At 41.3% G+C, this 26,251-nt stretch overlaps 1 protein-coding gene across 1 annotated transcript in view; it reads right to left on the reverse strand.

Moving 5' to 3' along the window:
• cdh13 (cadherin 13, H-cadherin (heart)) overlaps positions 1 to 26,251 on the reverse strand; it is a 279,370-nt gene that overhangs the window by 123,237 nt on the left and 129,882 nt on the right. Inside the window, exon 7 of the mRNA XM_052061852.1 lies at positions 11,202 to 11,346. Within this exon, the coding sequence (XP_051917812.1) occupies positions 11,202 to 11,346 (145 nt within the window). The remainder of the gene's footprint in view (positions 1 to 11,201; positions 11,347 to 26,251) is intronic.

Raw genomic sequence — 26,251 nt, forward strand, 5'->3', positions numbered from 1 at the left:
GACAGCACGGTTAGCACGTCCGCCTCACAGTGCAGAGGTGCAGGGTTCGATTCCAGTCCCCGGCCTTCCTGAGCGAAGTCTGCATGTTATCTCCCCGTGGGTTTTATCCGAGTACTGTGGTTTCCTCCCACATTCCAAAAACATGCATGGCGGGCTAATGGAAGGCTCTAAATTGTCCCGAGGTGTGACTGTGTGTGCCTTGCGACTGGCTGGCAACCAGCTCAGGATGTACCCCGCCTACTGTCCGAAGACAGCTGGGAAAGGCTCCAGCATGTCCACAAACTTTGTGAGGAAAAGCGGATTTGAAGCTGGATGGATGGATGGATGGAAAATCAATTAATTGCAATTTGTTCAATCCATTCGTACATTCCTCAAAAATAAGTACTCCACACACACATACACACACATTCATATATATATATATATATATATATATATATATATATATATATATATATATATATATATATATATATATATATATATATATATATATAGTGAGAGAGAGAGAGAGAGAGAGAGAGAGAGAGAGAGAGAGAGAGAGAGAGAGAGAGAGCTGTGTGTTGGTGGGAGATAATGGGGGAATACTATTAACAGAATTTAGCTGATATTTCACTCCAATACATTTTTGGCGTGAACATGTTATTTGCGCCAGTTTGCTGATTTGTCTTTGAATAATTATAGTCGATGCAATCCAATGTAACTTTTTTTATGATTTATGATGTGTTGCAATTCGTATCACTTTAAAACACTTTAAAAGTGTGGGGGTTTTTGACACCTCGGGATGGCTGTTTGGGCAGGCAGGCAAATTGCTGAATGAATGGTGGTGATAAATTCTCTGTTGTCTGTGTGTGTGTGTGTGCGCGCGTGTGTTTGTGTGTCATTCATTTTTGGCTCTCCAAATGTCAAGTAAAGTTTGAAATAAATAATATGTTGATATATAAATAAAACGACAACTATGCATTAGAAGTTGAGTTCTCAGTCACAGCTTTGCTGTCTGCCTTACTGTAGCCAAGTGTTTCATTATTTACTACATCTCCCGCCAACTATAGCTACAATTAAAATAATGTGCTATGAAGTGAGTCGTCTTCAATAATGATAACCTGCTCAGTAATTGACGAAACAGCCCCAGTAACACTGAAGAGATTTCTCCGGATCTTCCGTGTTCTTCCATCATTGAAGCTCTAATGACAGCGCTCTCTAAATCAAGACAAAAGATACTTTCCCTTGAAAAGGACACTTCGATTAATTACCTCCAGAAAATCCTTCTTTCTAATTCTGTACTAGCAGTTCAGTTAATAAAACTGAGAACCTATTAGTAGGCATTCATCTGCTCTCGCCCCGAAAAAGAAGGCAATCAGTGCAAGAGCGCCTGCTAACTGTATTGCTGTTCGAGACCAGGAGAAGCACTCTAGAGGCAACACATGGATTCAACCTAGAGTAGAACAGCATTCCTGTGTGTTGAATTATAATTATGTCTGCAACACTGCAAGGTCCATTTGCTAGGTTTCTGGAATATACAGGGCCCCAATCTTGAAAGTCGTTCTGATGCAATGAGAAATGACAAATAACAACTTATAATAAATGTTCAGTAGAGAGCCACTTTGACAGCATTTACTTTCTCATCAACGGGTAAAATTCACAGTCAATTATTATTTTTACGTTTTCAATTATCCATGGGATGAGATAAACCCTCGATGAATGTTCTGAACTCCCGTGTTGATGCCAGTGTCATTTTGAACAGAATACTCAGTCGAGTTTGTTATATGAATTTACCTGGAGCCTTAGATTGGATTCATCAGAAGAGAATCCAAAACCAAAGTGCTAAAAGGTCCTCTGATTCTCAACTGGGTACTGTCTCGAGTCAAGTTTGTGTTTTCTCATGGGTGGGACGTGCCCGTGTCATCTTCATTCCATTAAGTTCCTACAGAGGATGTTACAGTCAAAAAGTAACAGATTGCTAATGCCCCACTGCCATGTGTTTGTCCTTGACTTGGAGGGACTTATGATGATGCCCATCGTCAGCACTAGCTGAGCTGGCCTCTATACAAGAATGTGAAAGATTACTTTCTGACAGCAGACAAAGACGGAACCGAAAGTGCATTGTGGAAAATAGCAAATGCAACCAAGAGACTTTGGGCCCCAGAGGCTTTAGGATTAGATACAGCCCTTGTATTCAATATGCACTTTTGAGATTTTGATTTAAAATGACATGAGCTCTGGAGCTCTGACTTCTGATCATCAAGAGCATACCATCGGAATCTGATTACTATTTTGATTGATTGATTTACTGTCCTGGCCTATTAGGGAAGAACAATGCAATCGAAAATATATATTTGTTTTGAGAACTCCTACAAACAACTCAATCCATTTTAATTTAAACCTAATTATTGAGAATGGTGCACTAAAAAAAAATACACCCACGGTCAATGGATAAAGAGAGCTGCAGGTAGCAAAATTTGGACTGACACACGGATAAAATTGTTGGCACCCCTCTGGTCGATGGGGATAGATTATTTTATTTATTTTTTTATTACACTCGGGATGGTATGACAACAGACTGTCCGGAAGCCATCAAATATGACTCGGTGAAAGAAAACGGTTTGTTTTTGTCAGATAACTGAAGCTAAAGAGGAGATACTGTTGGCAAAGGGAAGCACCAGACTGAGGAACAGTCCACATATAAGCCAAGTAAACAACAACACACTGCTGTGGAGGTTTTATACGGCAAGTGAGAATGGGTGTCTGTCTCAAGTTTAATGCCAGAAATATGGCGGGCTTACAGGAATGGACAGGCGGGCTGAAGAGGATCTGGCTGACAATGACGGGTGACGGATGCCGCGCAGTCACGCAGCCCACTGAGATTGGCCGTATTTGTTTCAACAAATAGGATTGGTCACATTTGAAACTGTAATCCATGAGTGGAACTGAGAGCCAGAGGTCATTGTATGTGACTGGACACAAATCTCTGATGGTCACACAGACATGTGGTTTCTGAAAGTGGTAGGGTTGTTGGCAGAAAGAAAAAAAGGATACCCGAAGGAAAAATTACATTGAAACTGCCATTGTAACCCGAATGTTAAATGCAAATAATATACTGTACGTGACTCATTCCTAGCTTTTCACTGTTCTAACCTTTGTGTGTGTGTGTGTATGTGGGGGGGGGGAATCTTTGAAGTTTTTACAATTATATAAGGTAAATGACATGTTTGACCGTCAGGAACTTCTATTGATAGAGCTTAGGGATGAATTGTTATGCTATGAACTGCGAAAGAGTTCCACCTTGTACAATTCAGCATAACAGGAGAGTTAAGACTTGAGCAAACAGGTTAACATCATCTTGCGGGTCAAGGAGACGAGAAGTTGGTGCTTTCCTGTCTCTGTCTTTGTTCTTTCAAACTCCTGCCAAAAGAGTGATTGTAGTTCTTCAACGTGGCATCAGGTGGAGCGATAGGCTTTTTGTTTAACAGGTGACACACTGAACTAACAGGGTGGACACAACTTTGAGAACACTCAGTAAATTGTAAAAAGAATAAATAATAACTGCTGCCATTGATATGTATTTATAGACAGAGGTATTTTGATGTGATTTGTACAATAATAATGTTACATTTATATTTATGTGTTATAATAATATCGCAAATGTCTCAATGAAGTTGGAAAATTGCTTCGGAGACATTGGAAAAAAAAGGAGCATAGTTTCCCGAAAAGGTTAATTGAAAGTAAATTAGACATTTTGCATGCCTTATTTCATGTTATTTCTATGCTGTGATACGGCGACAGACTATCTAGTGACATAGCTACAGTATTTACTTCTATACAAAGTGGAACCTCACAGTCTATCTCTGTGTGAAGCCGTTAATTGATGAGAAACACCATTAGTCAATAATCATAAATAATACATGATTGTCTACATAGACTACTCAAGCCTTATGGCAATCATCTCATAAGAAAAAGAAATAACCTTTGAAGCTCAGAATTATGACCGCATTTATGAAGGGAAATTAAAGATTCCCTGATGTGTGTCTCACTAGCTGATGTTTCCTCAAGAGACCAAAGAGCACAGAGCTGTGCTTGATCAATGTATTTAAAAAAAGGACATATGGCTTGTGTAGAAGGGATTCTGTCTAAATTATATTTTAAAATAAAGTGCTACAGTTGCATGTCACTGTGATACTATGATGCAATGATAGAATCATATCAATTCAAACCTTGACAGAAGAATATATTTCAATCCATAAAATCATATTAACTACAACAAATCTTATATCAATACGGTCATCTCTTCACACGAGGAACTTCTTGAGCTCTCCTTAAGCACTTGTCTTTGAAAATGTCCCTTGTGCATGTCCACACCAGGTAGTCTTGGACTGCAAAGCCCTCTGCGTCAAGAACGAGTTGCTGAAATTTAGTACATTTCACACACAGACAGATTGTGCTTACAAAGTTTGGGCCCCGTTTTCATGTTCAGCACAAGACTCGCGCTAAGGGCAGTCGTACTGTGCGCATGGGTGGAGCTTTCTTTTTTTTTTTTTTTTGGTATTTTTGGAAAAGGGCACAGTAACAAATGGGCATTTGCGCCATTGTGGGAGGCAACACAGCCAACTTCATTCCCGGCCAATCAAAGCGGCTCATTCCCCATTCAATTACATTTTTTCTACAATGATTCAGAGAGTTCGATACCACACTGTCATATTTCTGAGTGAAATACAATGCCACCCACCACTCCTAACAGCAGAGAGCAGAATCTGTCTGCCTGCACTTTAATCGATTCTACGAAAATCACATTATACCACCCGCACCATAACTTAGACATGCTTTTATCTGGTCCATGGTCTAGTCTACCTTCTGCATTATGTTATTTTATTTCATATTTGAACCAGAAGACGGGAGCACTTGTTTTGTGTCACGTTCCAGGCAGAGTTAAAACAATCAGGTCATCTTACGTTTACAAGGTGAAGGATGACACACAGTTCTGATCCTTTGAAACACTTGTTTGGTTCCCATGCTATGCATCCTGCATAATTTACAGAAATTGGCTTGTGACTGACTGAGTCACCATATTGTCAAGCCTCTTATACATGACATATCAGACAGGAGCGTGATGCTTTGTTCCCATTTGTGAATCTTGTCATCAGTGCTTGTCTGACCATTCAAAATCAATACTGAACCAATGGAGGATTCAGCCGTTAGCAACCGATGTATTCTCAGTGCAGAACCCTCACAAATGCAGGGCTTGGCGACTAGTGGGAAACCTAAAAAAATAAAATAAAAAGAGAGAAAAAATTGTGAAAGGCTAGACAGTTAGTAACTGAGAGAATACTCTGCAGTGCTACTTCACTCAAACGCAGCAGGACGTTGAAATAATTTGAAATAAGAGATTAGACAATAAGAGAGTGACAGACAGGCTATAGATGAAGGAGTGTCTTTCGATCGTATTCCCATCAGCACCTCCTGCACAGATCCGTTTCTAAATGGATAAATGAAAAATATTTTTGGAAGAAAGTAAGAAAAAGAAAATATTAATATTTTATATTAATTATTAATAATAATAAAAAAATATTACTTGAACACAGTGTTAGAAAAAGATGATTAAAATAATACCCTGATGCAAAAGAAGAAATAGCTGAGTGATTTTCTTTTTAAATCATTTTTTTCCTTTTAGTTCATTTAGAAACCTACTTTCATTGTTTTTACTTTGAAATGTAATTATGAACAATGCATATAACGAAATCCATTTTCTGAATGGCTTATCCTGACGAGGATTGTGGGTGTGTTGGAGCATGCACCCTGAACTGGTCGCCTGCCAATCGCAAGGCAAACAATAACAACCACCAAGACGAACAAACAACAAGTGAACAAGTGTGATTTTTTTGGGGGGGTGGGGAGAGAAATTGTGAGCGATTGTTACATGGTTATGAAAGCAATAATGGCTGCCTTTTCAAGTCAAAGTGAAAGAGGGGAAATGAAGTGATGTGGTGAGATTGGTTTGTCTGATGGGACTTTGGAGGCTTTGAGAGTTGAGCCCAGCAAGAGGAGCAGGCCCCTGCTGAATCAAAGCAGGGGCGAGATAATCAAGACCAAGTTGATATGAGACTTTGTGCAGGGGCAAAGGAGAATGGAAACCTTTTAAAAGATTAGCAGTGCTCAAACAGTGGAACAGCCACCAGGGACTCAAGGGTTGAGCCATTGTTACAGCTTGAATTTTCAATCCATACTATACTATGTTTGGGGCTCCCCATTCAGATCTTGGGCAACTATTCGGCTCCGATTTAAAGAAAACGTTCTCATCTGCATAATATTCATACACAGCGAGGTGAGTGAGAAACTCACAGGAGATGGGGAGGTGAATGTTGAATCTATTTACCTGTAGAATGATGGAAGCAACCACACCGAGCCCAAAATGGACCAAAATGATGTACCCCAAACCTCAGACATGTATTCAAAGAAAGCATTTTCTTCTTTGCATAAATTCACTTCAAATGTCTATTGAAAATAAAGCCCATTTAGAACACATTTCTTCTCTTGGTGCGGCAATTCCTATCACTCTCAATGGTATTTTACAAGAAGATAGCTCGGTTAAAATAGCTTGGGAAAATCAATGATGCCTTACTGGTGAAAAGAGAACAGACGCATACAAATGAGTAAACACCCCAAGAGTGTCTGGATAAATTGTAACTTGGTTTACCACTACGGTCGCTTGGCACGCATGCATTTTAACACTGCGCTTTCACTCCCTCACCATTCAACATGACAAGATTTCATTTGAAATTTGTCACGCGGAAAGTAATGAACAATTTTCCTTTAATACAATCGCAATCATCTCATTGTGACAAAATGGGAGGCAGCTAATAATTGGATGGAAATATAAATTGTCCAGGTGGGTCATCACTGAACCACGTGTCTCCAATACATCCATTGGTGGAGAGGGAGCAAAGAAAAATGAAGGCAAGAATGTACTAATTTATCGTCACAACAATGCCCCAGAGATAATTGGGCAGTAGTCCCGATGGCTGTTCTGGACATGAAATTGCTTGGCTTTCTCACTCTGACAAGCTGCTGATAGGCCCAGTCGGGTGCGGTGTCACCTGTATAGTGTTTGGGAGACTGCTCTTTGCTAACAGAGGGAGCCAATCAAAAGAGAAGTACAGAGGCAGAAAGCATCATGCGACAATCAGGAACCATCATGCAACAAATTGCCTGCCAGCTTTGGTATAATGTTTCGGTTGAAATATTTTCCATCTCCAGCAATTTCTTTCAAGCTCGAGCATTGTTGCCACCCTAACAAACTTTTCAACTTGCCTCACAAGTCGTTTTCTTGTTTTCTACAAAGGTTTCCCAGTACGGTAGCAGTATTGATGCTTTTTTTTTTGCCATTGTAATCAGTTCTGTCAGGCAATCTCCAGCACATAAACCACATATTTTTATAAGACCAGCAGTGTTGAATGTGACTTCAGGAGGAGGCACAGCTGCTTTATGAAAAGAAAAAGTGGATCTGGCTAATCTTCATCTTATAGGGAAATTTGGAACTCTACAGGTACTCAAAATGCTGCTGCCAGATCCACTGTGATATTTTACACATATAAGTAAAGTGGCACTCATGACACGGTTGTTAGTGTACAACACATGAGCAGTCACATGACAGATCGAAGACGATATGTTCATCCTTCAGAATCGTCAAAGCTGGTCTTAGGCATCCACCCATCCATCCATTATCTGACCCGCTTCTCCTCACGAGGGTCGCGGGCATGCTGGAGCCTATCGCAGCTCTCTTCAGGCAGGTTTCTGTCTTGTCCGTGGAAACCAAGACAACAAAAGTATTTGTAAAAAAGAATGAGATTTGTTTCAGCTACAAAAACAAAACCAGACAAACATGGAGAAACACCATCGGCAGATCTGTCATCGGAGCCTTGTCTGTCGAGCAGTCCCGGTGCTCTCTTTTTATCTAATTTTTGAGAGGTACTGATTCAGCACAATCAGCAAGGGGCGCCACATTTTAGCACTGTTAGATGTCAAATTCCCATTACAGTACATCCTGAACTGGTTGCCAGCCAATCGCAAGGAACAACCTGGACACGAACATCAGTTATCAGAGCTTTAATAACACCTAATGATATGTGGCTGTTGTGATTTTGGCATGGCTCTGCCACAAGTGATTGCATCAGGGAAATAATTTGTTTCCACGAAGCCCCTGCAAAGTGCTCGGGGGTACGCATAGCCCTGGTTGGGAAAAACTAGTGTTGAGTATAGATTCTCCAGATTTGGTTTCTAAAGTTTGACAATGGAGATGACAAAAGCTGTCAGAATGAAAATCATTTTAATGACAGTAATACAAATGACGTCTTTGATCCACTAATGAAAAGGACACTTTGATTCACTCCTCTTTCATCTATAACTGCTTAAGACAACAAAGTGTATACAGGAAAGTGGTTAAGAGTGCATGATTGGCTGTGTCTCATGTGTTGTTTTGTATTATTTTGTCATTTCTTTGTTAACTTTACTTTTGATGGCGGCGCAAACACCCGCAGCGGCTCCTCTTGTTTTGTGTTGAGAGGGAAGAAATTTCAAATATACAGCACATTCCTCAATAATGTTTAATCCATTCCAATCCACTCCAATCCAAATCATATAAATCCGCCTTGTTTGTGAACACTTGAACACCAGCCCGAATCCATCACAGCACCCTTCAGAATAGGATCCCGGCCCTTAATCATCTAAGATAAACACAAATTAGTCCTGAACACAGAGACTGCACCAAGAGTTATTTTCTTTTATACTCCATCATGTCCAATTATATGGCAATATATCAACGAGATACGAACTTCCCTGCATGATGCAAGCAGAACAACACAAAATGGACATTTTGAAAGCACAAATCAAATAATTTCCACAGTGACTTCCTCACACAGTTTGCAGTCATTCATTGTTGTCTAGTTCCACCTCCCTGACCAAAAATGAGAATTTCACGTTCATGTTTAAATGTGCATTCTGGAAAGAAGGTAGTTGCCAAGATCAAAACTGCTGATGCAAAAAGACTAAGACTGTGAAAAATGACTAGAATTATGACGGAGAGACAACCCAGAGTGAGATTACTCAGAGTCATTTTTACTGGAATCAGTAAAGAAAAGACAATTGAAAAAAAAAGGATGAGGAAAACTAAGAGTGGAGGAATAAAGAGAGAGAGAAACGATTTGGCTGCCTGTCTTATCAGTCCACACAGAAATGTCAGTACGCTGTGACATTCTCTCCTCCAGCTTCCAGCTGCTGCCCAGCCGCTACCACAAACACACACACACAGACGGTTGGGGCACCACAACAATGCAAACAAATTGTGGAAGAGCACTCCATTCACTGACATTCACTCCATGGCTGAACGTTCATACCAAAATTACAGACCAAAAAAAATGGCATTGCAATGATTTGATCCAGTGGATCAAAAGTGGTCGAGATCTTGCTTGGTATGCATGAACGTTGACCGAGAACAATGTCATAATCAGTGCGATCTATCAATGCAATAATTGATCGGTTTCGCAAAAAAAGACATGACAACAAATACAACATCGTTCAGTCCAAAGTTGTTTAGTGATACTGGAGTGAATATGTGGGTCACGATTCTCTTCTTTTTCATCCCCAGCAGGTGGCAGAGGTGTTCCGGTCCTTCTTGCCAAACACCTGTTTCCCATTTGAACACGGGACTATTTAAGGACATCCCAGCCAACCAGTGGTTGGCAACCACTGACTGTCAGATAATTCGCCTTGCGCACACCATTGTTCAAGTGCAGTTTTCTAGATGTTCTTGATATTGCACTGTATTCTCGTTCTCCATTTTTCTCTAAGTAGTTTCCCTTGCCTTCTGCAAGCACCTTTGGGTTCTCTCATTTTCTTCCGGTGTGCCAACCAGCATCATCAAACCCTGTCGGCTTCACAGCATAGTGGCTTTACGGCTTTTCCGTAAAGTGAATATTTTCGGTATATCTTTATCTGAGTCACCGTTTGTAGAGTTCGATTCTGTTACGGATCCTTCGGGAACCATTACAACGTGAGCCTGCAAGCTAATCTAGTCTTAGCCTCGTCTCGTGTCATGTTAGCGGAAAACCTTTGCGCGGGGAGGCAGAAGTTCCGCCTCAACTTCCTCAACTATCCAATCACAAAGTCATACCTTTCGTGTATTTGTATTTTTTTTATTATTATTTATATATTTTCACTTTATGTATTTTTTTTTAAATCAAACAAGGTAAAGAATGCGTGCTATTTAAGAATTTGGGGTTGAAGGATCCTATAGGGTAGCGTGACAACAAGTGAACTGGCCGTGCAGAATTGAAATATACACATCCGCTATAGTAGATGGCAGTGGCGCTCTCATTGTCAGAGTATGCACAGGGAGTATAAACACTGTTAAGAAAGTTATTCTGCAGATTTAGATTTCTCTTTTTCTATTTTCTTTTTTAATAAGGACATATATAATAAGTTAATAAGGATGCAATGTTATGCAGAGGTGTACGATTAGACAAATGATACGATTTATCGTCACGGCAGAGAGTTGGGGAGAGCATGAAATATTCTCTTCTTTCTAGGGGGTCATAACAGAGAATAATTGAAAAGCACTGGCTCAACTGTAAAAATAAATTACCAGTGTGCCTATTTCAGTATGATTAAAACATTTACATAACTAATAAAACTACCCGATATATCCTGTTTTCAAATATGTAGTACAGATCACACATGTAGTACAGATCACACATGTACTGTCTGTACACACTGTAGGTTTGAAGGCTAAAACTACAGACTAAATATGGTAACTTGCATCAAATTGAAGTCTTAAGAATATTTTCCGCAGTTTCAAACTTGCAGTCTCCAATTGGGACCACAGGCGCTTTTATCAACCCTACCAGCCTACTACCAATGCAGTAGTATGCCCTAAGACTTCTAAACAAACTTTGATGGTGTTCCCCTTTAAGACAAGATGTAGGCCGTGAGACTCATGAGTCTTTCAACATGTCTGTCTTGAGAGGTAATTGCATAACATGTTGAGTCTCTTGTGAGGCATGTTTGTCCCTGTGTTTTATTATTCAGCTGCACGAATGGGACATCAACACCATCCGCGCAGAGTCCACTAACAGTTGCTACTGAAGCAAGAAATCATCACGGCTGAAAATCATTTAATGAGGTTTGTAACTTAGGTAAAAGACTGTATCACCTACCTGTAGGCGATCCCTCGAGCACCTCTCCGGTGTAACGCGTCTCTTTGAAGATGGGCCGGTTGTCATTCTGATCGATGACAGAAATGATGAGTATCACTGGTCCATCGATGAGGTTTCCGTTTAGGTCTGTGGTCGACACCTCCAGCTGCGGAAAAGAAAAATGACACTTTAGCCACGAGTCAAAAAAAATATTATGAAAAGTCAGCCGTCTCCTGATAAAATTAGCAGATGACTTTTTCCGACCAACAAACAATCATACCTTCAAACAATTATAGCGCTGTATTGAGCTCTACTCATTAGGTTTGGACCTGGCAGTATTAGGCAAGATAAGAGGCTCTTTTTGGGATTGGTTTTAATTATGATGATGATAATTTATAATTGTGTAGGCCAGTTACTGCAGGAAATAAATCTGCTACTGACAAACTGACAGGCAGAGAGTTTGGCTGCTATGAGGAGCTTGCTGTCAACAAATTTCTTGCTTCGACGGGACCGTTAAAATTTCATCATTGGTTTGATCATTTCACCCTCTCTCTTGATGACAGTGTTATTCATTGCACGGATCAGGTAAACAACCTCGGTGCACTCTTTAATCACACGTTTTCATTTGATTTGCCTCGAGAGGAGTGTAGTGAGTAGAGGTGTGGCAGTTTTTCTCCTAAAAATTGCAAAGATCGGATCAGGCAAGTGAAAGATGTTGATATTCTAATCATTGCTTTTGTAACATTGAATCTGGATTATCACAATATTTTATTATCAGGTTTCCCCCCCAGAAGCTCTTGAGGTCTCTGTATTTTGTCACAAGCACACACACACACACACACACACACACTATATAAAAAAAAAATCCTCATCTCACCCTCCCTCGGGTGGTGTGCGTCCCTCATTCAGCTCGGGTCCTCTACCAGAGGCCAGGAAGCTTATGGGTTCCGCGCAGTATCCTTGCTGTTCCCAGCACTGCACATTTCTGGACCGAGATGTCCGATGTTGTTCCCGGAATCTGTTGCAACCACTCATCTAGTTTGGGGGTCACTGCCCCGAGTGCTCCGACCACCACAGGCACGACTGTCACCTTTACCTTCCAGGCTCTCTCCATCTCCTCTCTGAGCCCTTGGTATTTCTCGAGTTTCTCGTGTTCCTTCTTTCTGATGGTTCCATCATTTGGGACCGCTACATCCACTACAACAGCTTTCCTCTGCCCTTTAGCTATGATCACGATATCATATGTATATATATATATATATATATATATATATATATATATATATATATATATAATTTTTGTTCAAGACCAAATATGTTGCACTGTTTGGCTCATTAATTTGTAAAAATGTTTAATAATTATGCATCACCTGCCATAAAAATCACCACATATCACTGCCATGTTCGGATGGACACCTACATACTATATGTACCGTTCAGAGTTTTGCCTGTGTGTTTTGTGTGGAGCAAGACAAGCAACAATAAATGTGATGTATTCCAAAGGTTTGCAATTAATCGCTTGTGGGGAAAATCGAATTTAAGGCCTACCATGGAATGGCTTCGTAGATGCAGACGATTTCACAGATTCAAATCCAGACTTTTTGAGCTTTTAGCCATAAAATATATTGATAGTGGACCATTATTAACAATCATGAGGGGCAATCCTGCAGAGAGATTTAAATAATTGATGGCTTTAGGAAGCATATGCATAAATATGCAAAACATCTTTGCGCCACATCCTGTACTTCTATATAATGCAAGGGCTCCGACAATGGTTAATAGGTGCATTTTTATCTATAAATGTTTCTCTTAAAAGGCAGAGAAAAACAGCATTTTTCATGTAGTGAGTGATGGTAGGGGACCCAAAAAAGCAGGAAGGCAGGAGAAGCGGGGTGTACTGAGCAAAAACATTTGCAGGGAAACTCTGGGAAAATTAAATCCAAAATACAAGTGCTACCAAGTGCACATAAGAATCGCTGCCTTACCAAAATTGTGTGTGTGTCAAATGTAATTGACTACTAAATACCGTATCATAGTACATACTACAGTAATAGTATTACTGTTCTAATTGATAACTGATATAAGAGTCACCAATTCACATAAATTTGCTTTTATCAACTTTAAAAAAAAATATGCAGAGACCATGGGCAGCATCCACGTCCCAAAACGACCCTTGGAAACTCAGCTCTGAGTTCTAACTGAGACAAGGAGAGGAGAAGCAAGCACATTTTTTTTCCGCTGTGGGTCTTTTTACATCTGTTTCCATGTAGTTACAGATAGATTTTAAAGTGCTGTTACTTGTCCACAAATCACTTAACAGTTTAGGCCCGGAGTGCCTCACTGATGGGTTTAAAGGTAATAAACCAGGTAGGTGGATCGATTGACTGAGGTGAGCTAATTGTGCCCCGAGTGCAAACTAAACTCTAAAATTCATGGTGAGGCATACTTTACAGACTAACGGTTTCTATTCATGCCCTCAAAGACAAAGCCGCTGCCACACTTGTAATTTTGAAAGGCCACTGATGCATTCAGTAGGCCAGTCTTGCACATATTTTCTGCATACGAAATATACAGTATACTATAGAATATGCAGTACTGTAAATTTATGGATTCAAAATATCTTACCGATGCAGTAGTGTTCTGCATACTAAGCTGTACCTCATCTTCCTCTCTAACACTCACCTATTTTTTTACAGTTTGATTTATTTTTCTGATGCTAAGCATTAAAATGTGTTCCTTTTGACTGTGATTCCTTTGCCCGGTGCAGACAGGAAAAACAAGTTCCAAAATCCAAAGTCCTGAAAACCACAAGAATCCAAAGTAACAAAAAAAAAAATTTAAAACAATAACAACATGACGGAAACACATAACAGGCAGTCTGGTGGCCGGGCGTCTGCCTCACAGTGCAGAGGTGCAGGGTCCGATTCGGGCTCCGGCCTTTCTGTGTGGCGTTTGCATGTTCTCCCCGTGCCTACGTGGGTTTTCTCCGGGTACTCCAGTTTCCTCCCATATTCCAAAAACAGGCATGGCAGACTGATTGAACACTCTAAATTGTCCCTAGTTGTGAGTGTGAGCACAGATGGTTATTCGTCTCTGTGTGCCCTGTGATTGGCTGGCAACCAGTTCAGAGTGTCCTCCGCCTACTGCCCGAAGACCGCTGCGATAGGCTCCAGTATACCCGCGACCCTTGTGAAGACAAAGCGGATCAGAAAATGGATGGATGGATGGAAACACATAACGTGACAGCAACAACAATCATACAACGTCGAAAAGAAACCAAGGAAACAAATACAAGCAAACTGAAACAAGAAACACCTGGAAGAGACAAAGTGTTGAGGGAGCAGATTGGTTAAGAGAAGGGATCCAGGTGACAACAAAACCTGACGAGGAAGGCAAAAAAGGCACATGAGGAAACAAAAACAAACACAATCAAAAAACAAAACAAGACCATGAAAAATACGTTTCATGGAACATAAACATTTTAGAGAAAAATGGTGATTCCTAGTTGATAGAAAAATCAACGGATGAAAGAATAAACACATAAATAAACAAAAAAAATGAGGGGGAAAAAAAAACATGGAAAAATATTCTTTAACCCCATATTGCTTATTATTGGGCTGGGTTCCAAGTCTGTTTTGGGGCAATAACTGAACAGCACTTTTTTTTTTTAATGTTCTGATTTTACAAACGGTCCGAGTGAAGCAGCGCACTCGGAGCGGATTCTCAAATGCATCCGTGATGAGGGAACAGGGATTTTGGGTTGCAGCAAGTTCTAATTCTCACGGTCTCTGTTTTGGTTAAACAAATTTCCGCTTAAAAAAAATAAAATAAAAACGGACTGGTCCACTTGAGAAGGAATAAAAATAACAAGGAAATCGGTGAAATACCGAGCTAAACCCATAAAAGATAAAGTTGTGGTCACAAATGAAGAACTCGCAATAGTGTCGAACTGCAATAACCGAACTGCGGAGGAGCGAGGGAAAAATGGATTAGAATTTAGCCGAAAAGTCATCTGGGCGAGGAAGATTCTTCTCTTGCATTGCACCACCTTTTCATTCTATATTCTTCCATTCAGTTATGCATGACATCACACACCCTCTCCACCATCTGCTGTCCCACTGCAGACTCGATAGTACATCACACTCCATCACTGTGGAACCAAAAACATAAGGAGCAATGGCATTCACACACACACACACACACACACACACACACACACACACACACACACACACACACACACACACACACACCCACACACACACACACAGGCACACAAGTGAAATAACTATATTAGAAATTGGGCACATAGGCACATAGTATTTCAATTATTATTCTGTCGTGGATGCATCTAGAAGAGATGTGTTGAATTCCAACAAGGGCAAAAAGGATGAAAGAATGGGGCCGACATCAGCATGCAGAGAATCTGACCTAGAGCATAAATAATCATAAGACTACAAAGTGAAAAGTGATGATCTGTTGAACTTCATATTCTGACTTGGGGCAGGGTGTGGAATATTCATAAAATGGACTGTAGATACAGTATTTAATAGGATTGCTCTCTCCACACAGAAATCATTCAGGAGCAACTTTTTCGATGTATGCTTTCTGAATGGACTAGTTTACTCGGGTCAACTAAAATAACAGAAGCGTACTTGAGAAAGGGGAAACAATATTTGTCTTTTCCATCTAATTAGACATAAAACCAGTCTATGCTTTAGGAACTGTTGCCCTCTGTTCAGTATTAGAAATTATCCTGAATATTTGCGTTTTCGTACTTTGGGGAAATTTGCGCCCGACTAAAATAAGAGACTGGTGCCTCGGTCTGTGACTCAGGCCTTGTGCACATCCAAACAGGGCTGGATTTCCAAACACTGAATCGTTTCAACAAACTTGCGTGTGCATTCGAAAATGTTGAAACAACATAGGATATACAGTATGCCAGGCCTCTGTGACACTGAAAACCCGCCACAGAAAGTCACCAAAAACAGATAATAAGAAACCTTGCCAAATAAGCCAACTCACAACCTTGGTAGTGAATGTGAAATGAGGAAGGGAGGAGCTTTTTGTGTGTACTGGATTTGTGTGGAGATTCTCCTGGAAAAGACGAGCTATTATGCTCACGGTTTTGCACAGCAAGAATATAACAGGGTATTCCAACATTGCTGTTGTTAATGTTGGCTGTGTTCATGCACGGTCCTGCGAGAACTGCGTGCATCGTTTCAGGAGAGGGGTGAATGTGTTGTACCCATCGAAACGCATTGGCAGCGTTTTGAGATGTACCCACTCTGGGACACAGTTTCCAAAATGATCATCTTCAGACTTCCAAAATGTTGGCTGAATGAAATTCAGAAACGATTACATAAATAAAATAAAATTTTAAAAAAAGATGCACTGAAACTTGTTTCTATGTGCAAGAAACTCCGTCACACTATTTTCTTCCTAACCTCATTCTCACAAGACTGCGTCAACTTGTCACTTCAGGTGCTCATTACAAAAACAAATATTTTGTGTCCTGTTTTCCTCCCTATTCTTTTCTTCAATACTTAGAAACCCGTTGGTGAGCAAGGCATTAACAACTCTCAACTGCTAGAAGACAGTGTTTGCAGAAGCCAAATTATTGTTTGAAAAATTACAAACCAACGTAAACTGCACTTAAGCGGATGTGACTTCAACTCAACTTTTAATATGTCAATTTAATATCAAGCCGGACATGAACGGAAACTGAAAAGTAATCCGCTCGTTTTTCATTTGGCTTGGTGTTCGTCTCCCACTGCGGCACTGAAGTAGCTCTCCTCGTTTTTGCTGTGGAGAATTCAAATGTGTCGCATCTGCCGCTCACTTTCTGAAGGTCTCTGTGAAACCACTTGGTAGGACCTCCTGGGTGAGTATTACTCATCACCTCCCAAACAAAATTGCCATTCTCAACAGTTGGTGTTCCATTCTGCAGCACACTTCTACTCACAACCTTTTTTTCTTTCTTGTGTAACCCTTTTGTAACACTCACTCATACATGTTGATCGGGTAGAATATAACACGCCTGATTATTAAATGAAAAGCATTTTATGTCATGATGTTATTAACATTTCATTTCCAAGCACCTTCTTTTTTAGTTCAGGTTAAACATGAAAAAAATGTTGCCTTGAAAAAAAAAAGATAAATTACAACTAAAAGAAATAAATAACTTCATTTACGAATTAAACTGCCTTTGTGTGCCTCGATTAACATTGAACACAAAAACAACCCATTTAAAACAGAAGTAGAAACTTTATTTTTCAGGAACAAAACGTTTGTTTTCAGGGAAACACGTTGTACCGTATTTTCCACACTAAAAGGTGCACCGGATTATGAGGCACACCTTCAATGAATGGCCTATTTTGTAATTTATTTCCTAGTACGGAAGATGAATGAATGAATGAATTTCCTATTTTGGACGCACCGCCCTATAGGATGCAATCTACAATGCATCCACTAGATGGAGCTACGCTCAAGGAAATGCCAACAGAACTATAGCTATGCCACCCGAGGGAAACGCACCTCAGCAGTCCATAGTCCACTGTTCTCCGGTGTGCGCGCGCGTGAGCGCCAGCACATACCGTACCTGTCAACCTCGGCTAATAGCTGCCCTTATAAATGATTACGAGTCCCCTTATAAAACCCATACAACGGTTTACCGTGCATGTGCACATACTGCTTTATCAATCCAACCGTACGCAGCGCTGAAAAAAAAAATACGATTGAGGATTACTTTTGCTGGTTTGCCGTTACAATAGTAGCGATCGATGACGGCATTGTCATTGGCTACCAGCAGATGAGATGATCTGGATTTGAACCAAAATGGTCTTTGTAGATTGGTTCACAATTGTTTTTTTTTCGTATAAAAGTTGTAATACGCCGTACATGATTTGAAATGATAATTTAAAAAAAATAAACGTATAAAAAAACGGGGAAAAAAAACAAGTTTACAGGTATGACGTACGCACGTGGTTCAAACAATCAGCGCCGACGCACCCCACGTCACAGAGCAAAGAAGCTTTGAACAAATCTTAGCTGTTGAGTGGCGTTGCCACAGAATGATCAAATGTCAGTAAAACGTATTTAATAAAGCAGCGACACAGCAGAGTCATTTCCTCGTGTAGGAGAGGAGTCAAGTGGTGCATTCAAGGGCGCTTAGTTTGGTCGAGAACCGAAATTTGTTTGTCATGTGAGGCATAAAAAACTCGAAATTTTTGGTCGAAAACCGAATTGGTCGGGAACCGAGACGTTCGAAAACCAAGGTTTGACTGGAGCGGTATCCAGGGCAATTTCTGGCACAACTTGCATTGCCCACTCAAGCAAGCCTTGTAAAAATTAAGCCCTGCATTATGTCAAAACGGAGGAACACAAAACAATGACCTTATTGATCAAATACTTCATACAGAATTAAGGAAACAAGCTGATCATATAAATACTGTATATGAGAAATAAATGAAGCCAGAGTAACTTGTGTACATTTGCCGTAAACGGTTAGACGCCATAAAGTTAAGTGCAATGAGCAAACATTGGCCATTTGTCTGATGTTTGAAAAGCCATAATCAACTGGTTCAATCGGTCGGCTGATGAATTAGTCGAGCCCAAGATGAAATACTCGCTGTTTGTGTCGCCTATGTCTTTGCGGCCAATGTGAAATATTTTACCGGAAAAGTGTATGCCTCTGTGATCTCATTTGTACTTTTAAAGCCATTTCAGACCTTATTGAATGTCAGAACAAATATTGCTGTGATGCTAAATTATGTCAAGATGTTCGTGTGCTCATTAGCAAAAGATTGCTTCTTAAGATTGATTGTTTTGTGCACGGATTTTTAACGGGTCTTATCTCAGAGATCCTCATCTAAAATCATTCATTCATCACAACAGAAAAAAAGGCACCAACGGACTCGCAACGCAGATAAAAATAGGCCTTCTTGGGATGGGGGGGTAGAATACAAGACTGGGTTGTACATAAGAACTGAAAAGATAGAAAAAACAGGGCTCTTTCATTTAGCTGGCAAGATAAAAATAAAAAATAATCCCTCTTGTAAGGGTATTGGAATTGACACTCGGGCTTCTGTTGGTGTATCATGGCATCCAGTTAAGGTACAGAATTATCTTTTGTCTGGCACTGATAGTGTTTCTCAATGGTTGGAGAAAATATTTCTGTCATTATGCTTCTTTTCTTTGCAGCAGTGGCAAAGTTTCACTCATCTTAAAAGCTCTATTGCTTCCCAAAGTAATGTATAGGTACATCAAAACTCTTTCCAGTTTATGTTTGAAATCAGGCAAGGGCATCTAGCTCACATGGTAGGCAAGCTCAGGAGGTTGACAGAAACTTCAATCAAGGTTTCCCCAAAATGATGCACACAAGACCCAAATTATAAATTTGTGAATTTAATTGTCATTCATTGCATCCCAGTGTACAACAACCGATAATAAACATTTGATTACAATAATTACGTTTGATTCCAACAAACCTGGTTGAAACAGCTTCTAGGACATGTCAATGTCAATGCTTATTTGTAATCTTTTCTCTGACAATTGGCAACCCAGCAATCAATCAATCAATCAATCTGACCCATGTCAGAAATTATTTCCGACATCGTATGATTGTTATTATGCGTTTCCATCCAACCATCCATTTTCTCATCCGCTTATCCTCACAGGGCTAACAGGCATGCTCAAGCTTATCCCAGCTTTCTTCGGGCAAAGGTGGGGGACAGCCTGAACTGCGTGCCAGCCAATCGCAGGGCACACAAAGGCGTACAACCATTCGTGCTCACATTCACACCTAGGGACAATTTAGAGTGTTCAATCAGCCTACCATGCATGTTTTTGGAATGTGGGAGGAAACCGGAGTACAAGGAGAAAACCATGCAGGCATGGGGAGAACATGTAAACTCCACACATGAAGGTCGGACCCGGAATCAAATCCTGCACCTCTGCGCTGTGAGGCCGACATGCTCAACAGTCAACCACCGTGCCGCGCCCCGATCTGATTCCTACTATCAATAAGTATGCCAATGCAACTATGTGACTATGTAACATTTCAGTGGGCCATTTTAACTCCAACTGCTGTTTTTTCAGGGGAGTGTGGCCATCAGCCAGTTAAGCAGATGATTTGGTGAGGGCTTACACAGCTCAAAGTGATGGCCTGCTCAAAGCCAAGATGTATGACCTCGCAGTAGGTGAATACGCTGAATTTGCAGGTGATTGTTTGATCATTTATCTGGGTGGATACTGCTGCTGCATAGCAGTATGTCTGTAGGAGGTTCTAAAAGGGTGGGACAGTGGGAGGGCGACACCCGCTGGGGTTTGATGATCTTGAGCACAAGCAAACAATACATTAATCTGAAGAAGCTTTGACAAAGATGTGAAGTGAAAGATAAAGAACATTCACCCTGAGTAAATACAAAGTGTCAATATATTTATCTAGCTGTTGAGGACATAAGCAGATTAAAAAAAAAAAACAAAGACAACAGTGCAAAATGAACAAATAATTATATCCAGCAACAGTAAAAGTAAAGAGACACCAAGATGTCGTTAGGGGCAACCAACACCATGTGGCATAACAGCATCATGGCAGCATTTCTTAAATAAAGGTCTATCTCGGTTATGGCCTCTACCTGTGTGTTTGCACTGGACCTTGTGATAGACGGTATACACTAACGATGGAGTGTGTGTGTGTGCTTTATCTATTGCCCACATATAGAGACTAAGTGCACATGAGGCCTATTTCCGTGTGTGCAGGGCAGCGTATCGTGCACTCTAAAGCCCAGGAAATTATGGTCCAGTCAAGCAGAAAACAGGAGAAGGATTGGGCCAAACGTTTTCAGTTGCAACAACTACAAATCCAGTGGGTTTTACATTGCTATGCATAACAGCTGTCTATTATTGTAATTCATGTGTAATCATAAAAGTGAAATGGTGTCAATGCCTAATGAATGTCATAGACTGTGCTTTCTTCCTCTATCAAACAATCTATGTATAAAAAGTAAGCCATTTGAAAAAAAGATCAACTCGTCCATTTTCTCTGTCCTGTTGCCGGCCACATGGAGATGGAGCCTGTCTACACCCCGACGGGATGCCAGTCAATCTCACGGTCACACATCCAGAGTGAGAAAGTCATTCACACTTCTATTCACGCTGTCACTGAGTGGAAAATGAACCAGTGCTGCCTACACCGAAGTCAAGCAAAAGTACCACAACACCATACGCCAGAAACCTCGAGTATTCAAAGGGCCATTTGGACCATATATCACAGAAAAAAGGGGGGCAGGGGGAACATCAGGTGTAACATAAACCTTTTGACATCTAAAGGAAGGCTCACACTGCATTTTCTTTTTTTCTCGACCTGTATCAAAAAAAGGAATGAATACTCCAGTATGCAACATTTAGTAGTGTGAAGAATTAAGAGATGTTTGTGTGATCGTGCATTTTAGATATGATTTGAATGCATGGGCCATTGATTGCCGTATGCAAAATGGCGTCAGCCATCTGTGACAAATCGATCACTCTGTATGGCTGTTTGCTAGTGAATCAGGGCATGCGATTTATTATGGGGGGAAGGGGGGTGGGCAATTCCGAGTTGATCTGGTTTTGTTAGGCATACCCTTACAAATGCAAAGCAATACAACTTTAACTAAAGGCTTCCCATTTACAATGACAAGCAATAAATTATTCATCATTTATAGGCAATAAAACACTCAAGGCTGCTCGCTATGAAGTCAAAAAGCTAATTATGTAAAACTGATTAGAGTGAGAGGCACAACAGTTATTTTGTGTAAGTTGAGTGAGAGCATAATTTATACTCTATGATGGTTAAAAGCCTTAGATTTCAGATGATTTTTGCGAGTGCATCTTCTCACTACGTGACATGGTTTGACAGGCACACTATAGCCGAGGCATTGCTGGGTGCCTCTTAGATGTGCTGTCAAAGGACATCACAGGGTAGACAGCACTTTCTTTTACAAATACCAAGCTGAAGCATTGAATATGTTGACACTTTTAAGCATCTCACCTTTTTGGAAAGCACACAATTACAAATGTAAAATGTCACCACACACACACACACACACACACACACACACACACACACACACACGCACACACACACAAACACATTTACAAACCCAATTCCAATGAAGTCGGGGCATTGTGTTGAAGAAATTAAAACAGAACACATGGTTTGCAAATCATGTTCTACCTAACTTTAATTGAATACACAACAAAGACAAGATATTTAATGTTCACCCTGATTAACTTTTTCCCATTCAATTTTATGGCTGCAACATCTTCCAAAAGTGTTGGGACTGGTGGCAAAACAGACTCAGAAAGTCGAGGAATACTCATCAAATACCTGTTTGGAACATGGCACAGGTGAACAGGCTAGTGGGAACATGTGGGTGCCATGACCGAGCGTAAAAAAGCAGTTCCCTTTTATTGTATTCCTGTAGTGTAGCATCATCTTGTGGATGCACAGCACGTCCGCAGCTACTACTGTAGCTTCTCAACTCAACTGTATTTATAGTTCACTTTCAAACAGCCATCGCTGCTTCTTCTATACCTTATAATGCAATGCACCCTATATACGAAAACTGTTTTAAAATAGGCCATTCATTGAAGGTGCGCCTAATAATCAGAAGCACCTTGTAGTGCAGAAAATACGGTGTGTGTGTATATGTATGTGTATATATATGTATGTAGATATATATATATATATATATATTGTATTTTCACGACTATAAGGCGCCATTAAAAGTCTAAAATTTTCTCCAAAATGGACAGGACGCCTTATAATGTGATGCGTCTTTTATATGAGCTGAGTTCCAAAATCTTGCTGAGACCCGACACGCTGTTTATATAGAGAAAAGGCGGAAGTGATGTCGGCCAATCAGTGAAGTGCGGGGAAGAGGTCGGCCAATCAGTGAAGCGCGTCCGCGCACTTATATGTAAATTTGGAGAGAGAGAAAATGTGTACGTGAGTGACGACACGCAAGTATGCGAAGAAGAGGTCGGCCAATCAGTGAAGCGCGTCCGCGCACTTATATGTAAATTATGGAGAGAGAGAAATGTAAATATATGAAGAGAGGTGGACGTGAGTGAGGACAGGCACGCAGGGGGTGGGTCCGGCAATGAGTGAAGGGTGGGCGTGTAAGGCACGCCTCTAGCAGGTACCAGCACCTGTATAAAATGTGAGTATGTGCATTGTTGCAAAACAACTTCGGTTTTGGTTTCCAAGAACCCCCGAAAATGAGTTCCACACAGAGACACGCCTACGAAGCGCAATTCAAACTCCAAGCCATCGGTTATGCAGTGAAACATGGGAATCGAGCAGCCGCCAGAGAATTTAATGTCAACGAATCCATGGTTCGCAAATGGAGGAAGCAGGAGAACGAGCTTCGCCAAGTCAAAAAGACAAAGCGGAGTTTCAGTGGAAATAAGGCGAGGTGGCCCGAGTTGGAAGACCAACTGGAGCGGTGGATTCTTGATCAAAGAGCAGCTGGCATAAGCGTCTCCACAGTCACCATTCGACTAAGGGCGAAAACGTTAGCCGAAGAATTGAAAATTGAACATTTTCAAGGAGGGCCGTCTTGGTGCTTTCGCTTTATGAAACGGCGCCATCTACCCGTGAGAGTGAAGACGACTGTGGCTCAGCAAGAGTGGGAGGCAGCGCCGGGCTAGTTACGCCACAATCTGTGAATGGATTGTAGCTGCTTGGACGAACGTATCTGCTAGTACAGTTGTTCGAGCTTTTGGCAAAGCCGGCATCATTTCCGTGGAGCCACATGATGACGAGAGTGACTCTGACAACGAGAGGGAACCCGGCGGTTTGGATGGATTACCGATACTTGCACAATTGTTTAATTCGGACACAGAAGATGACGACTTTGATGGCTTTCTGAGTGATGATTGAGCAAAAAACGTGAGTACCTTGTAAATAAAATACACCCGAACTCAGTTCTGCTTTCGTTGCCTTTTTAAAAACGTGTTTTAGCTTCGAGCTTCAGTGTGTGCTTCAAGCTAACGTGTAAGCGAACGTGTTAGCATGCATGCATGCTGTATGTTTAAGCGTGTTTTACCACTGTAAAACTGCGGCCATTAGTACGGTGCGTCCTGTGTATGTGTAAAATACAGAAATGTCACCCATTAATGAGACTGCGGCCATTAGTACGGTGCGTCGAATAGTCGTGAAAATACGGTATATAAAAAAAAAAAAAATCCTCATCTCACCCTTCGGGTGGTGTCCGTCCCTCATTCAGCTCGGGTCCTCTACCAGAGGCCAGGAAGCTTGAGGGTTCTGCGCAGTATCCTTGCTGTTCCCAGCACTGCACATTTCTGGACTGAGATGTCCGATGTTGTTCCCGGGATCTGTTGCAAACACTCATCTAGTTTGGGGGTCACTGCCCCGAGTGCTCCGACCACCACAGGCACGACTGTCACCTTTACCTTCCAGGCTCTCTCCAGCTCCTCTCTGAGCCCTTGGTATTTCTCGAGTTTCTCATGTTCCTTCTTCCTGATGTTTCCATCACTTGGGACTGCTACATCCACTACAACGGCTTTCCTCTGCCCTTTATCTATGATCACGATATCTGGTTGGTTCGCCATTACCATCTTGTCAGTCTGGATCTGGAAGTCCCACAGGATCTTCGCTCTGTCATTCTCCACCACCTTCGGAGGTGTTTCCCATTTTGACCTTGGGGTTTCCAGTCCATACTCCGCACAGATGTTTCGGTAGACTATGCCAGCCACCTGGTTATGGCGTTCCATGTAGGCTTTCCCTGCCAGCATCTTACACCCTGCAGTTATGTGTTGGATCGTCTCAGGTGCCTCTTTGCACAACCTACACCTTGGGTCTTGTCTGGTGTGGTATATCTGGGCCTCAATGGCTCTGGTGCTCAAGGCCTGCTCCTGAGCAGCCAGGATGAGTGCCTCTGTGCTGTCCTTCAGGCCAGCCCTCTCTAGCCACTGATAGGACTTCTTGAGATCAGCCACTTCAGTTATGGTCCGGTGGTACATCCCGTGTAGGGGCTTGTCCTCCCATGATGGTCCCTCTTCCAGCGCCTCATCTTCTGTTCCCCATTGTCTGAGACATTCTCATATATACATATATATATATATATATATATATATATATATATATATATATATATATATATATATATATATATATATATATTTACACTGGGATGCTTAAGGAAGGGCATCCGGTGTAAAAACTGCCAAACATATTGCGGCGTCACCTTACGAGACATGCCCCTGTCATGTTCCGTATTCGGCAGCAGGTGGCACGCATTCTCTTCTGCCGGCTACACACCTGCTGCTTATTTCCCACTGATTACACCTGCTATATCTAGGCGCTCCGGCGTTTGACCCATTGCCGGAGTATTTACATGCCGTGCCACTGCTCTTGCCCATAAACCTGAAATCATTGTTCGATACCATTCGCGTAGTTACATTTTCTTCGTCCCAAGGGAATCTTTATATATTCGTGCGTGAACTAGCACTTGTATTAACATATGTTCCTTGCCGTTTTTTTGCAAGCGTTTTCTGTTGTCGCGTTCTATATTTCCTGGTGCTCGTTTTGCCCAGCATTTTCTGTTATTTATTAGGCGGGATTTTTGTTTATAATAAATACTATTGTTTTGACAGAGTCCTTGTCGGTGCCTGCTATTTTAGGGGATCCGTTCACTTTCACTTTCTCCGTTACGTACAAAGCCGTTTCTTTTCCCTGCTTCGTGCGTAACGTGACTCCGGCCACCATGGATCCCGCGGACAGCGATAAGATCTTGTCGGCTTTGTCCCGCCAAGAGCAACGTAGGAGTCAGCAGAGCCAAACGATATCCGAGCTCCGCGGCGCGGTCTCCATGTTGGCTCACAGACTCGAGGAGTACGAATCTAGCGTAAGTCTTTTAGAACCGCCCCGTCTCCTATTTTTTTTAGGGAACCGAGGCTTCCACATCCTCCACGCTATGGAGGCGAGTATGGTCAGTGCGGGTACTTCCTCCACCAGTGCTCGCTCGTTTTTGACCAGCAGCCGTCCGTTTACGTCAGTGATG

This window comes from Hippocampus zosterae, chromosome 3, assembly GCF_025434085.1.
Source record: "Hippocampus zosterae strain Florida chromosome 3, ASM2543408v3, whole genome shotgun sequence".
NCBI classification, from domain to species: Eukaryota; Metazoa; Chordata; class Actinopteri; order Syngnathiformes; family Syngnathidae; genus Hippocampus; species Hippocampus zosterae.